A 14,930-nucleotide genomic window follows, 5' to 3' on the forward strand; every position below is an offset into this window, starting at 1 on the left:
ATACTTTATTAATTGAATGAGATCTTCATTGTTTTTGCAGGATTTCTGTCAGGATGATAGGCCATGATTGCTTAGCTCACCCTTCTTTAAAATGTCATCACTTTCCTACGACTTTCCACCCAATGGTGCCCTGTGAAAATCACTTTCTCCATGTAGCTGGTTTTGAGACCAGTGAAGAACAGCCAGGAATGAGTCAAACGATGAGGCAGTCATGCTCTGAGCAGCTGCAGCTGCTCACATGAGACCGAGGGAGCAAAGACCATGGCTGGGCTGGCCAGCCCTCAGCTCTCGATAGCCCTGCGGTGGTGATGAAGGGACTCCCTGCACCCAAGGATGTCCTCCGCTCCCCAGATACACAGCTGTAAATAACAGCAGTGTGTAGGCTGTTGATTCTTTACACAACAGAACAGGTTGCCCAGAGAGGTGGTTGATGCCCCATCCTTGGAAACATTCAAGGCCAGGTTGGACAGGGCTCTGAGGAACCTGATCTGGTTGGAGATATCCCCGCTCCTTGCAGGGGAGTTGGACTAGATGACCTTTAAAGGTCCCTTCCAACCCAAACTTATCTATGATTCTATGACAGGGGAAAGGGCACAATTTGGTTCTGAAACGTACACCTTTTGGGGGTTTGTAACAGATTTGAAAGAGGTGGTACAAAGGAGGCAACCATGAGAATGGAAGTGTTTTCCTGCATTTCATCAAAGCTTTTGCAGGGCAGTGAAAAAAATGGGCATTGTCATTGTTATAGGTAGCATGGGACATCTTCTGCTCAGTGTTTCCTATCATAATTTCAGCATCTCCTTAGGGTAGGTTTTGGAACCCATGTCTTTGCTCCTCCAGAGAGTGCCTGGGAAATGCATTGCTATTCCATGCAAAGTGGCACAGGTGCAAGAGGGTGCTGCAGGTTTCCTCACCCCATGATAATTTCTCATCATTGAGGGGATGACACATGCCAGCTCAGCCCCTTCCAGGTGCAACCTGTTTTTTTCCTATGCTCTGAGCGATGAGCTGAAACCCAGGCATAGGATGGAGTGGAGAGACTCTCCAGCCCTGGGCTGCCCCAAGGAGCAGAGCTGTGAGCCCCAGCCCGAAGGGACAGAAGCATCAGTGCCTCCCTGACATCAAGAGCTCAGCGTGGGACTCACCAAGAGGCATCTGAGGACATGGTGCTTCCCAGGCACCTTGATCGCTCTTTGGGAAGTTCCCCTCTCTTTCCCTGCTGCACAAAGAGGCATCCATGTGGGCTAGGCTTGGGCTTCCCATCAGCACAAGGGGATTAAGAGCAGTTTTGCTCTTCCTCAGGATAATTATGAGGAGAAAAGCATTAAGGACATAGAAATCCCACAGTAATGAGGGCTATGTGAGTGCACACTGTTAAAGGCAGAAAATAGCATGCAACCAGGAGCTTACTGGAAAAAGAGTGGACTTTTCTAAGGAAAACAAGATTACCTAGCACTGTAATAATAAGGAGTAGAAATAGAAAATAATTTTTAAAGCTGTATAAACCCACCAGCCATTAAGAAACAGGCTTTGATAGCTTCCAGTGTGATTTCTCATGCTTCCTTCTGAGTGCCTGCCCTGAACCAGTGGGGAAGGGAACTGAGCCAGATGGATTAGGAGTTGCCTCCATATCAGCAATTCTTATTTTCATGTCATTAAGAACTACGTGTAGTCTATCAGGAGTCATATTCACTATACAATTCCGCATATATCTGTTTATCCTCCGTGTAAAAATACTATGATAAACTATCAAGGAGCATGTGGTACACAGGCATGTGACAGGCCTTGCTTTCTACCCTGTCTCTGCCATTTGTCAGTCTCATTTGTTGTGCCAAGGAGCAACCGAGCCTCATCATCTCATTTTGCTTTATGACTAGTTTGGTTGATCCTGCCTTTGAGGAAGAACAAAGTCTAGATACCCATACTTGCCCCATTTTTTTTATGATCTTTTCTAATTTTACATGACATCTACTGATGGATGTGTTTCCTTTGACTTCACAGGAGCCTTTTGTGTTTGGCAGGGCAATACCATAGAGTGGAGTTGGCCTTAAGACTGCGTGCTCCTTCATGCAAACATTTTATCATCTTTGAAATGTCCTCTTTTGTGGAATCTGGAAATAACAATATTGAAAACTTTCAGAGAATATTAAAAACAGCTTTATCACAACACAATAAATTGTTCCATCATCCACTGAAAGCTGACTTCTGCAGCTGATATAGTAATGAAGTAGAAATTCAGTTGCTAAGATAGTTTGGGAGTGGACACATTGTCGAAAGAGGAGCCAGAAACCATTAGTTCTTCCAATCACTTGATTTTGCAGCTTAATTTTTCTCCTTTTTTCTAAGGTGATCCTGCAGATTTCTCAGGGTGAATGTTGCCAGTTCTTCTATAGATCATGACACTGGTAAAAAATAATTATTTTCTCAGTAATTGTGTACTTCAGGATTTCACCTAATAGAGTATCTGTATGTCTCTTCCTAAACATCAGACATAGGAGGCACAGGAGAAGTCAGCTCACAATAAATGTTAAGGTGTGATGATGCATTTTAACCTGTGCAGCTATTTGTGGTGTGTATAACAGACAGTTCAGAATATAGGATGTATCAGATCAAATAATTAGACTCAAAGAAGCCTTTTGCTATGTTTAACTCTCTCCTGTACTTAACTGAACATGTAGGTTTAGACAGTCCCATTGACTGATTCACCATTAAACTTCATGTAGGAACACTCAGACTCTCATGGAGTTTATGTGGTTGTGTACACTGCGTTAAGGGTCTCATCCCCTCTGCAATACACGGGCAGTGCTCATGGCATTTTCTGTTACTCACCAGCAACAGCCCTAAATTGAATAAAAAAATTGAAATAATAATTGCTTATATCTTCCCAGGTTCGCATTTCTGAATGTTGACATTTCTTCACTATTGGAGAAGCAATTCAGAGGCAATGTAATGGGAAGGAAGCTTGTTGACTATAGTCCTCTAAAAGCAATTAATAGATGTAATAAAATTCCTGTTCTTTTAAAACAAATCCCCCTTCCTCGCTCTGAGATTACAATGATAGCAGCTGCAGTACTGATTGGTAGGCACTGCTGTGGCTCCCCAATAAACCTCCCCTAATGGGGTTTGAAAGCCTGCCCTTATCAGTATGATGTCTCTCTCTCAAACTAAATCTGATGCAGCAGGAGCTGGCAGATGCAGAGTGAGGAGAGGTTTCCCATGGGTAGCAGAGCTGAGTCTTTCTCTTTCATGCTAAGTGTGTGGACAACACTGACACAGAGGTCTTGGTCATCTGGGGACCATGATAAGAAATATCTACTACTGAACTAGTTGATTGCTTGGAAAAAAAATGGGTCCTAAATGTGAAATATCCTCTTTGTGTGTATCTGTGGCCCTGGCATAGTGCTATTGCATGGGTGACTGAAGCGTATCTGATTATACAGTTCTTATTTGGGAGAACTCATGTATTTTTTCTGCACCCTTTTTACAGCTCCCAAGTCTACCTTTTGTCCCACTGAAGAGACCTGGTGGCCAGGCCTGGTTATTATCATTGCAGTATGCTGCACCACACTAGTGTTCCTCTTCGTAGTTGTCATCATTTGCTACAAAGCCATAAAAAGGTAAGACTCCAGATGCTTTTACTATGTTTAATACAATGCAACCCCACAAAGGCTGGCCCAAGACTTCGCTGGCACCTTGTTTTATTTAAAAGTGTCCTAAATGTAAAATACATCCCGTAGTCAGTGTGCATTTTCATTGGAAAGTCACTGCATGTACTGCATCCTGCCTGTGTAAAGGGTGAAGTTTAATGCACAGTCATGGGCATGAAGAAGAGAAAAAACTAGAAATGGGATGGAGCCACGATGTTCAGATTAATATGAACTCCCCAAAATCAAATTGCTGCAGGTTGTTGGGGAGTGTCAATAGCTTTGGCTTGGCCAAGTCTAGAAGCAGAAAACACTGTCCTATCCAGTTCTGGTAGTAGTCAGAATTCAGATGTGGGATGTGAGATTTTTGACTCAGGCCCGTCACTAACTGTAGCATTTCAAATTGATGCAAGCTCTTGTAACCCAAATTCTAGGGTAATTTGTGTAGTTTTTCATTTGGAGACTCTACTTCTAATTTATTGTTGCTTCAAAATTATGATCTACAGAATCCATTTCAAAGCTGTCTCTTTTAATTTAAAAGCCTATGTGAAGCCTATGTACAACATGGTGTGTAGTAACCATATCAGCTCCCCTACCACTGTCTTTGCAATAAGATGTCCTTGCATAGGCCTCCAGTAGTTAGAAATTATTTATTTCAGTTACGCAGAAAAATGCAAGTGGGAATAATTTCTTCACCTAAATAATATTTTTTATTTCAAGTGTAAAAAGTCAAAATCCTTAACTCTCATGAGATACTGCAGTGACATCTGAATCACAGTTTGGATTAAATGATGTTTATTCAGTTTTTGGGGAAAAAAAAAAAGAAAATGTCTTTCATGAAAAAAATGTTATCTGAATGCAAAGCAACTGCAGGATTTTTGATGAGCCTCAGCAGGGATATCACAATAGTGGAGCACTGCACGTGCTTTGTGGTTGTCTGAAAAATGTATGCAGGATTTGGAGGATAGTATATCCAAGAGCATCAAAAAAGGAGAGTTCAAACAAGAAGACAGAAGCTTGTATCTAATTTCTTATTAAAATTACATAAGTATCTTTGCTATTCTAGTTCTGCTGGAATGAATGCTTATTAGTTTTGAGGAGCTGGCACACTTTCACTTTAGCTACTGAACTTGTTAAAAATCATCTGTGGGAGACTGACATTGGAGTAAAATTAAATTGGTAACACAGTGCAAAAATTCTCACTTGTAGTTCCTAATCTACCATTGGCTATTCGTAGGGGATTTGTTGAATTCCATGTGGAAAGTTGCATTTGTTTCAAAAACAGCTATTGTATTTGTCTGCCTAGTGCCAAATAGTGGATGATATCTCTTAAGGCTGCAAAATACGCCTACGGGAGTGGTAACTCTCCAGAGCAACTTGTGCCTAGTGGGGAATGGCTCTTCAAATCTGCTCTGTTGCTGGTAGATGAGAGGTACAGAGAAGAAATTTAAACAGACAATTTAGAGCTGCTTTGAAAGGGCTGTGGTAATTCACATAACAAAGTCTTATGCTTCATGTCAGTGAAGAATAATACAGATACTGGATGAAGACATCCATTGTTTGTCAACAGGGTGAATATCAACGTACAAGTCAGCTGCTTGAACAGGCATTAGGCTCAGAGAAAAGTGAAAATTCCTCTTAGATCTTCTTATTGTTGACATTCACACTGGTGACAAATGCTAAGCTGAGAACTGCTCAGATGTGTGATGGACAGCTATAAAAGAAAATCTTATTAATTATATTTTTACAGAGTAACTAGAGCATTTCTTTTCATCAATGAGTCCTTCCTAAAACAGCTCTGTTAAAAAGATGCCCTAAAGTGCCTGGCAGCATTTCTCAGTAGTTCAGGTTCCTTGATGCGCTGTAAAAGATATCTATTGATAAACGCTGGGAAATAAGATAAGATGCTTCACAAGAGAAGCATCTCTGCCTTCGACACAGAGTATTATCCCGTATTGTTTAGCTGAATTGGCTTTAGCTAGCATGAGAAATCCTTCACTCTGTTTTTTGCTAGGGGGTAGAGGTAGCTAGAGAAAGAGTGAGGGGATTAATCTGTGTGACGCCGAAGCCAAGTCTGTGTGTTCCCAGCCTCCAGCTCCATAACTGCGCTCTGGCCCATCCTTTCTTACACCCCTATACCACCAGCTGTTCTCTGCAGTCCTCCTCCCAGGCCCTCGTTCCTGCACATCTCCTGGAATTGGGACCTCTGTCATTGCAGCATCTCTGACAAATTGGTCTCCAACCTCCAGGGCAGTGTGTTGTCTCTTACTGATAACTTACCCATCTCCTTTAGATCTGCACGCCACCTACTCGTCCTCCAGCTGTGTCCAGGTCAGGTTGTAACCTCAATACAGCATCACCCTCATCATGCAAGGAAAGGCACACACTAATTGCCTTGATGTAGAAATCAGAACCCACCCAAACTCTTTCTTAGCTCTGGGTGAGGATAGCCTCGTATCTCACCACTGAACAGCATTCTTTCCTTTTTGCATCGTCAGGCATGTCTGCGGGTTTTGGAGGTGTCCCAGCCTCAGTTCCCTGCTGTGATGTAGGTGTTCGCTGGGGGAGAGAGCAGGAGAGTGGCAAGGTGTGCTGAGGACAGGACTGCGTACAGTGCCCAACACAAACTCACCTTCAAAGCCCTCTCCCACTCCGTTTCCTCTCTCTGAAACAGATAGCAAAGCATTTGTCAACATCTCAGGGGTGTCGCTGAGATCCATCACCTACTGTCTGATGAGCAGTGTAAATGTGAAAGTGGCAAGAATTATTATCCAAACATATGCTCTCTAAAACCTTGCATGAGACCATCACCCTCCAATATTTTTAGACAGGAACTTTTTTACTGCTTCCTGAGGAAGCAGGGGAAGGAGATTCACATCTTCACATTTGGAAACCCTTGTTCTGATGAGAATCTGGGGTGCAACAAAAACTGAAAGTGCCAGTAAGCATGAAAACTGGCTTGGCAGCAGCAGGTGATTCATATCTTTTTTTCTGGTGCAACAGGAACAACATTTTAAAATTCTCACCAGTCCATCAGCTAAAAAAGAAGTAAACCAAAATAAAAATACCAAGTTCCTACTGAACATGACTTCAGATCAGATCGTAGTACCAGTTTTACCCATGGATAGGATACCCATGTATCCTATCTATAATAGATCCTGTGTACTATAGTAGACACATATGTTATGTATCTCAAATCCGTAAGTATTATAGGAGAGTATGGCAAAAGCCTAACTGGAATAACTTGATTTCTCTGCTTGTTAGTCTTCCAGATGAAGTGGGGCTTACAGCCTGACCATCAATGCTATCTATATCCTATTTAGCCTAAAGCATACGGCTCAGCTTAGTTAGCAGTGTAAGCACTGAAGAGATGCTGAAGAGTGAAATAACAGCAATCATCCGCTTCTAGGGTGTAGCAAGAGTTAAACGTTTTAGTAGGAAACTGGAGGCAGAGATTTATTTGCAAAGAGCTTGGATCTGTTGTATTAATCTCTCACTTTCATAAGAATCAAATTTGAAGTAGGAAAAGAAAAATCTTGTTGTGCTTAAGTTGAAATCTCATTTTCTGGTTTCAAAGGGCCAGACCAAATCAAACTCTCTCATGTCTGCTTTTCTGTAGCAGGAAGAGAGTGACTCTCCTCCAGGTATTGTAACTCAACTGTATTTTTATTCAATCTGTATAAAAACTGTTTCTCCTGGAGTGGTTTGTTTTCCATCATAAAAGCTAAAACTTTAGCATATCACCAACTGTAGGCACTATGGCTTTTTGTAATAAAGTACAACCCAATGACACCAAGCTGTATGGTGCAGTCAACACGCTGGAGGGGAGGGATGCCATCCAGAGGTACCTTGACAGGCTGGAGAGGTGGGCCCGTGCCAACCTCATGAAGCTCAACAAATGCAAGGCCAAATGCAAGGTCCTGCACCTGGGTCAGCGCAATCCCAAGCACAAACACAGAGTGGGCAGGGAATGGATTGAGAGCAGTCCTGAGGAGAGGACTTGGGTGTGCTGGTGGACGAGAAGCTCAACATGAGCCAGCAATGTGCGCTTGCAGCCCGGAAAGCCAATGATGGAACTAATAATAAAATGTGTCAATCAGCTTTAATACTCAGAGAACTGCTGACTGAACATATTGGGTGATTCTTTGAAGGCTCTTAAAGCAGCCTCTAAATTTCCCATGTGTGATGAGGACAGGCTGAGAGACTTGGGGCTGTTCAGCCTCGAGAACAGGAGGCTCTGGGGAGACCTTACAGCTGTCTTCCAGTACCTCAAGGGGGCCTACAGGAAAGACTCTTCAGTAGGGCCTCTTGTGACAGGACATGGGGTAATGGTTTCAAAATAGAGGGAGGTAGATTTAGATTAGATATAAGGAAAAAAATTTTTTACATTGGGGGTTGTGGAACACTGGAATAGGTTGCCCAGAGAGGTGATAGATGCCGCATCCCTGGAAACGTTCAAGGCCAGGTTGGATAGGGCTCTGAGCAATCTGATCTGGTTGGAGATGTCCCTGCTCCTTGCAGGGGGGTTGGACTAGATGACCTTTGAAGGTCCCTTCCAACCCTAACCATTCTATGATTCTATGATTCTATGCTGTTGTCTGCAGTGTTGGGCACTGCATGATCGCCACACCAGTACAGATGTGTGTTACTGCATAAGTCAAGCACTGGAGGAGATCGCATGTGATACTGTGTTTTGCTGCAGCATGGGTACACACATGGCGTGTAGCATGGGTACACACCCTCAGTTTGGCAGTGGGGTAACAGCTGTTTTTTCTGGTCTTGGTAACAGAGGGATATTTCCTCTATTTTAAAATGTAAATTTTAACTTAAGAAAATTTTCCATGGCACATTAGAAAAAATTTAAGGATTGACACTTAGCACCAGCAGCAATCACAGTCTAACATTTGTAGATTTCTAGGAGAAGCTTAATCACTTACTGGATAGGGCTCAGGCCCACTGTAAGCAGTGCGACTTTTCTGCTCGTTTTGTGGATAAGGAAAGTAATCTCACAACCAATGATTTCTGCAATATATAGCAAGAGCAGACAAATAACTGGTTCAGTCTGGAATACCTCTAGATATTTCTCTACCATGTCTCTGCCTGTAAAAACCTGCTGTTCTTTTTCTTTCCTTGTAAGACGGTCACCAAGGAGTAAAAGCAGGACGTCCATGGACAGTTCATAAACTAGCACATAAACTAGCTGGAGGAAACTGGATCATTTCAGTATCGCATGGTTTGTGGATTGGACTTGGGCAAGTGCACTGTGAATGTCAACAGCTCTAACAAATCTTCATCTGGTGTAAAATGGTATAGATTCAAAAACAATCAGTGGAGCTTGGCTCATTTAATCAGCTCTGGAGGTGGCTGTCTCTTAAGCCTTCTTTTAACATCTCCAAGGACCTGCATAGTAGTTAGACAGTAAGACTGGAGGGACGTGGGAAGTAAACACAGTAAAGAGGATTAATAAGAGTTGTTTGGTAAATAAGCAACTGAGATGGGGGAGAGAGGGACCTGCAGTATGTAATCCTGTTTCTGTAGCTCACTGGTGTGTCAGTGTCTGTGAGGGGAGGAAGATATTTACATAAAAGGGAAAAATAAATCCCTGGCTCCCTGCATAAAATTAAGATACTGGAGCCATCTCTTAAACCTCAAAAGGGAAAGCAAAGCTGAACATCCTGGTCTCTCTGCCAGCTGATGTGCCAGCTATGCAGTCTGGCAGGTGTTTCAGGAGGTGTTTCAGATGATTTTCCAACACATGAAAAACCTGTACTTAGTATCTCCAGAACATCCATATCATTTGAGATGACCCATGAGCAGCCCATTGTGCCTAGGGATGTGACTCCTTGGCTCTGCTGAATTTTAGATAGGATTCATACCTCTGCTCTCAGATGTACCACAGAGTTCGCTGCCAAAGAGCTCTGTTGCTAAGTCAGCAGAGAAAGCAGGCTGATGATAGCAAAGTTTTACATGATGTACCTTTTACTCACTATTCTAACTTTGTCAAGCCACAACAGTTTGGTATGTGTCTCATAGCCTCAGAGAAAGGTATCATAAATGCCTACATGCACACTTCCTTAAATAGGCGCTGAGTTCACCTTCAAATAGTAATTACATGGAAGAAAACATTGCACTGAAATAAAATGACAGGTCATATTTAAACTGCCTTAAAATTCATTGCTCAGGTATTTTCTAGGATACTCAGCATTAGTGTATGATTAATGGAAGCTGTATACTGCCGGGTCTAGTTTCAGTAGCAGGAGCAAGGTTCAGAATGTCTGTTTTGTTTGAGAAAATGAGGCAGGTGCTTGCAAGGGGAAAACATGGAGGCTTATTTAAGGAGGGTAAAAAGTGGAATTTGGGGCTGTGGTGAGCTGCTATGTATGGAAGAGTGTGTCCCATTGTGCAGAGGTGTATGTCCTGCACAGCAGATCATGGCCCCACACCCCTTGCCCAGCCCATTTTGTACCACTCACTCCCCCAAAGAGCAGGGATTGTGTGGTCCTCCACTTGGCCATCTCCTGATGGAGAAGCAAGCACTGTGCTAGATTGTGCTCAGCACTCCTCAGGCACTGAGGCTGAGCACAATCTAGTCCAAAATCATTACTAACCACAGCACAACAGTGCTTTTCCATGTGGGGAGAGAAGACAGAACGATGTCCTAAACTTACTTAGTTGCTTTGAAGTGGATATTCACAGCATGGCTGATGGCAGACAGGTCAAGGTGAACTGAGATTGTTAATCTCTTCTGTTCTCCCTCACACGTTAGAAGGGTTTGTACTGAAATGGTCCCTTAATTCTCAGCAGATGGCTGGAAAGATGGTAATTACTTAGAAGATGAAGTGAGATAGTTGGTGGAAAAACTGTGTTTAAAAGTGCCGTTCCCTTGTACTCAAAGGGAAGAAGAAGGAGAGATCTGTGGGGACAGATCTGTGATGCAACCAGTCAAACCAGTTCAGCTCTGCAAAAGTGCCCTAAGAAGAGCCATTCAAAGGGGAATATGTCTTTATTGGGAAGACCTGGGAACGTCACTAACGGCAGTTGAAAGAAAGACAAACTTCAAGATTTTGGAAGAGCAAGTAAAAGACAGTCATACTGTAGCCTCATTATCTTTTCCACTGGCTGAATGTTGATGCTTATCAACAACAGGATCAGCATTTACTGCTGAGCACCACTGTCCACCTGAGGTGACACCTCTTCTGTCACCTCTAAGCAAAGCCCAATGTCCCCATGTGTTGCTTAGCCTTTACGCCTTATCATCTCCCAGTGGTGAATTTACTCCCATCCTTAGAATAAGGTTGCAGATGATCTACTAATGACAAATTAAATACTCTCAGCAGCCAATCTTTCTGCAGGAGATCCTATTTTTTAACCACCGAGAAATGAGTTCATAGAATCACAGAATGATTGAGGTTGGAAGGGACAGGCTGAGATTATCTAGTCCAAACTCCTGCTCTAGCAGGGTCAGCTAGAGCAGCTTGCCCAGGACTGTGTCCAGCTAGGTTTTGAATATCTCCACAGATGGAGAGGCACAACTCCTCTCAATTCTTGTTGGTTTTCTTGTGTTCTTTCAAAGCTATCATTATTTATTAAACTAAATGTGGCTTTACTTGATGAAAACTGAGTGCTAGTACGAGGAAAAACAGTTGTTCTTCCAAATAGTATTGAAATCTGAGTGTTGGTTATGCAATGATTTTCAAAGCAGCATATATGAGACAAAGCTGTTGAACAGCTTTAACACTTGACCTAAGCCCACTGGAGATGCTAGAGCTCTGCTGTATTCATTGTGCTGATTCAGTGGCATTGTTGGGAATTTGGGATGGGAGACTAACAGTTGGTGGTGCCCAATGTTTTTTGGGTGCATCAAGATGAAGAAGGGTTGACCTCATTTTTCAAGTAGAATAGAGAAAGTATTGCTACTACTTGTTAGCAGGTTCATTTGCATAAAGGATCAAGGAGTATAGTGGATGCAATAGCCTTTCATTCAGAGAGATGGCTGAGGCGAGCCACATTGGCAGTGCTGTGCAGGAAAGTTTGCTTTGCTGTTGCCTGTGCAGTATGTGTTTGTCAGACAAGCAGGAGGCTCTGCTCTTCAGTGGTGTCAGTCTGGGATTTTTATAAGCACTATATATTTGCGTAACTATTACAGGGAAGGATTTCTTCATCTCTCTTAAGTTATACCAAAGTCACATTCTGCTAGGGAGAAAATTTGTTATCATAAATGGATAAAATGCCCCATGGTTTCTCATAGCCAGGAACACCAGAAGCCTGCAGGAGGCTTTAGTCTTTAGCACAAAGCAAGTGGTCCAAGGTTTTTCACAGAATACTCTCCTATGGATCATTTTTCACTTGTTCACTCCTAATTTGTGGTATCTTGTCAAAGATGCCAATGGAAATCTGTATAGCATTATGGTCTATCCTGTGATCGATTAACTTTTCACTGTCAGCAGAAATGAACTTGCCATTTTCCCGTTGTCTGCTGCAGATGAGGGTACCACATTGAATGGGCAGGCATCTTGCAATAGATTCAAGAATTAGACAGTTACTGCCTTGGTGCAACTCTGTATTAGCCACAGGTGGATTTTACAGGCTCATGCCAGAGTATAATGCTCATGTTGGTCTAATTGTATTGGTTTAGATATTCCTGATTTAGACCAGCACAATTAGAAGACACAAGTGGATACTAGAGCTTTGAAACATATAGGAGAGTTGCCAGTTTTACCATGAGTTTTCTGTTACATTTTTTCCTGAAGCCATAACTTCTGAAGTAATCTAAATAAATGTAAGATCAGGGTCCTCTTCACCTACTAGTCTAAAAACTGAGTTTAAACCCAAGACTCTTACATATTCAAAATCTTATAAGGCAAAGAAATAAAGTTTTCTTAGAAATTCGTTTAGTTTTTAAAACAATCATAGTTTTTTACAAGCTGACACAAGGGCACTTGTTGCTGACCCTGCTGGTGAAAAGCCACAGCTGGGGCTGAGATGTACCCAGCACAGCGTGCAGGGACACTTGAAGAAACTTTTTGGCTTGACTGTCCAGGATATCTGAGCCTAAGATTGCATTTGTTACAGCCTGCAAGAACCCAGCAGCAGCATCCTGGGGTGCCTGGGACAATCTTTATTATGACTCAAAGGGAATTGTACCCATGGTAGTGAGGTAGGGGTGTAGCTCAGTTACTCCAGCTCTTTATCACCCAGAAGTCCCTTTTACACAACAAGAATCCCATAGGAACCTGCTGGGTGCCATTATTGCCCCCTTTTCCTTTCCACGAAGGATTTGTAGTGCATCTGGAGTAAAAGCAGTAAAGCTTGATTTCTTTGGTGGCTGAACAACTGCAGCTCTCAGTGGATTTGCAGGAACTCTAAAGCCCCAAAATTTAGGCTGAGAAAGCCAGAAAAGTGTGGAAATGCCCCAGCGGTTCCCACACATGCCCGACACTGCACCAGGCAGGCTCTGCCTGGACTCGCACTGCTCTGCCTTGGGGTGACAACAAGCCAGACATGTCCATGGAGCGGCTAAGCACCAGTTGGTCCCCTACTCATCACATGCGTCTGACCACCTTCAGGATGCTCAGGACAGTTCAGCGCACCTCAGCCCTCTGTGCATTCCCCATTCCCCTCCCAGTCTCCACCTTTTCTTGTTTTCTGCAGAGCTTTGTTTCCTGCATCACCTCCACGTTGCCCCAGATTTGACCACGCAGAAGATACTCCCTTTCTGCCTGACCTTTCATCCTGCTTCTGGCCAGCAGCCTTGGCTTGGTGCCACCACTGGCTCCTCTGATTTGTGGCTTCTGTTGACTTTGATTTTGATGCCTGGCTCTAACCTGGACTTCTGTGTGCAGAGACCCCAGGGAAAGGTAGAGCTCAGGGAAGGGCAGAAGCTGCACTCAGACACACTTCCTCCTGTGTGGGGAATCTCAGCCAGAGGTAACGAGACATCTGACCACAGCAGCGTTACTTCGCTCTGTAATTTATGTGCATTCGTTTCACACCTTTGTCTAATTAGTCACAACTTGGTGTCCAAACAAGGTCTCAGCTTTTTCATGCCTTAGCTGAAAGCAGGTGTTGATAAAGGAAGACTCAGGGGTGCTTGTCTACACCAGCTGGTTTTGGGAGTCCCTGCTGCTCTGAAGGGAAGTCACATTGCACACACCCCTGCCTTGCTGTGCTGTTTGCTGCTGTGTAGCCACACTGCCCAAGGCACAAAGGATGTGGATGGGGTCCCCCTGCACAGAGCTGCGACACTCCTCGGGCGCAGGTCGATCACTTGCAGCCACCCTCGAGCCCCTTGCAGCTGTGCTGCCACCACTTGTGTGGCTTCACGGTCTGATTTCTGCTACCTCTGTCCTTCCTGCTCTGCGCCCCCCATAGTTACTGCTAAATATTTATAATGCTTCCAAGTTGCTAAGCAGCACACAGCTCCTTGCTCGGGAGAGCCTTGCTGCGAAGGCGAGACACGCAGTAGGTCAGCGTGGGCAGAGCTGGGGTGGGAGAAGATGGCATCTGCTGGGGTGGTCCTGCTCCGTCACAGGCTTATCTCACTCTGACTCTGGTGTCCCCTCTGTCAGCAGGCATGTGGCCACCCCCTCCAGTATGGGCTGGAAAACAATGCTCTTGGTTTGTCTGTCTCAGAGAGTTGGCTAAATAGCCATGTCAGAGGGCATTTGTGGAGACAGGCATCGCAGCATCCATTCCCAAAGCTACTGCCAGGTGATGGAGTGAAGCGCTAACAGGGGGTCTGGTGTAAAGGGTCTGATCCCAGCTGTGTGCATGGCAAGAGTGGGAAAACAGAGTCATTCCTCATTCTGGCCGTTCAAAAGAGGTCCCAGGTAGAGAAATGGTGCTTTCTTTGGTGTTTGCAGGAACTGCAGGCTAACCTGTCTCTTCCTTTCAGTTGCTCTGAGCCCTGAGAAGCCAATGTGGAGACTGGCTGAACTCAAATCCTTCCTCAGAAATTGTCACCACTTAAAATTGTCTAAAGACACTTAGCTCCTAAACTGCACAAAACCAAACCTTTGTGTGGACATCAAGGTGTGCAGGACTGGCTGGTTGTTCTGCCTCTGCGTGGAGTTGCCACATTGCACACCTGGAGTATGGGAATGCTGGGACCGCCCTGTGCCGTCCACTCTCAGTGAGTTTGCGTTTATCCTGCAAAGAGCAGGGTCTGGCTCTGCTGACTGTTCTTTGTGGGTGGAGAAAGTCAGAAGCAGCTTGGAAATTAGTGGTCTTGCTCTAGTTGGTGGCAGAGACAGATTGCCTCAAATGCAAAGTGATCTAGATAGCTGC

General features: G+C 44.0%; 1 protein-coding gene across 2 annotated transcripts in view; it reads left to right on the forward strand.

Moving 5' to 3' along the window:
• The window catches only part of PRIMA1 (proline rich membrane anchor 1), a 53,647-nt gene that overhangs the window by 27,172 nt on the left and 11,545 nt on the right, over positions 1-14,930 (forward strand). For both annotated transcript variants that reach the window (XM_086748287.1, XM_086748288.1), the window contains exon 3: positions 3,488-3,617. In XM_086748287.1, coding sequence (XP_086604413.1) covers positions 3,488-3,617 — 130 coding nt within the window. The remainder of the gene's footprint in view (positions 1-3,487; positions 3,618-14,930) is intronic.

This window comes from Chlamydotis macqueenii, chromosome 5 (assembly GCF_036417535.1).
Source record: "Chlamydotis macqueenii isolate bChlMac1 chromosome 5, bChlMac1.mat, whole genome shotgun sequence".
Taxonomy (NCBI): Eukaryota; Metazoa; Chordata; class Aves; order Otidiformes; family Otididae; genus Chlamydotis; species Chlamydotis macqueenii.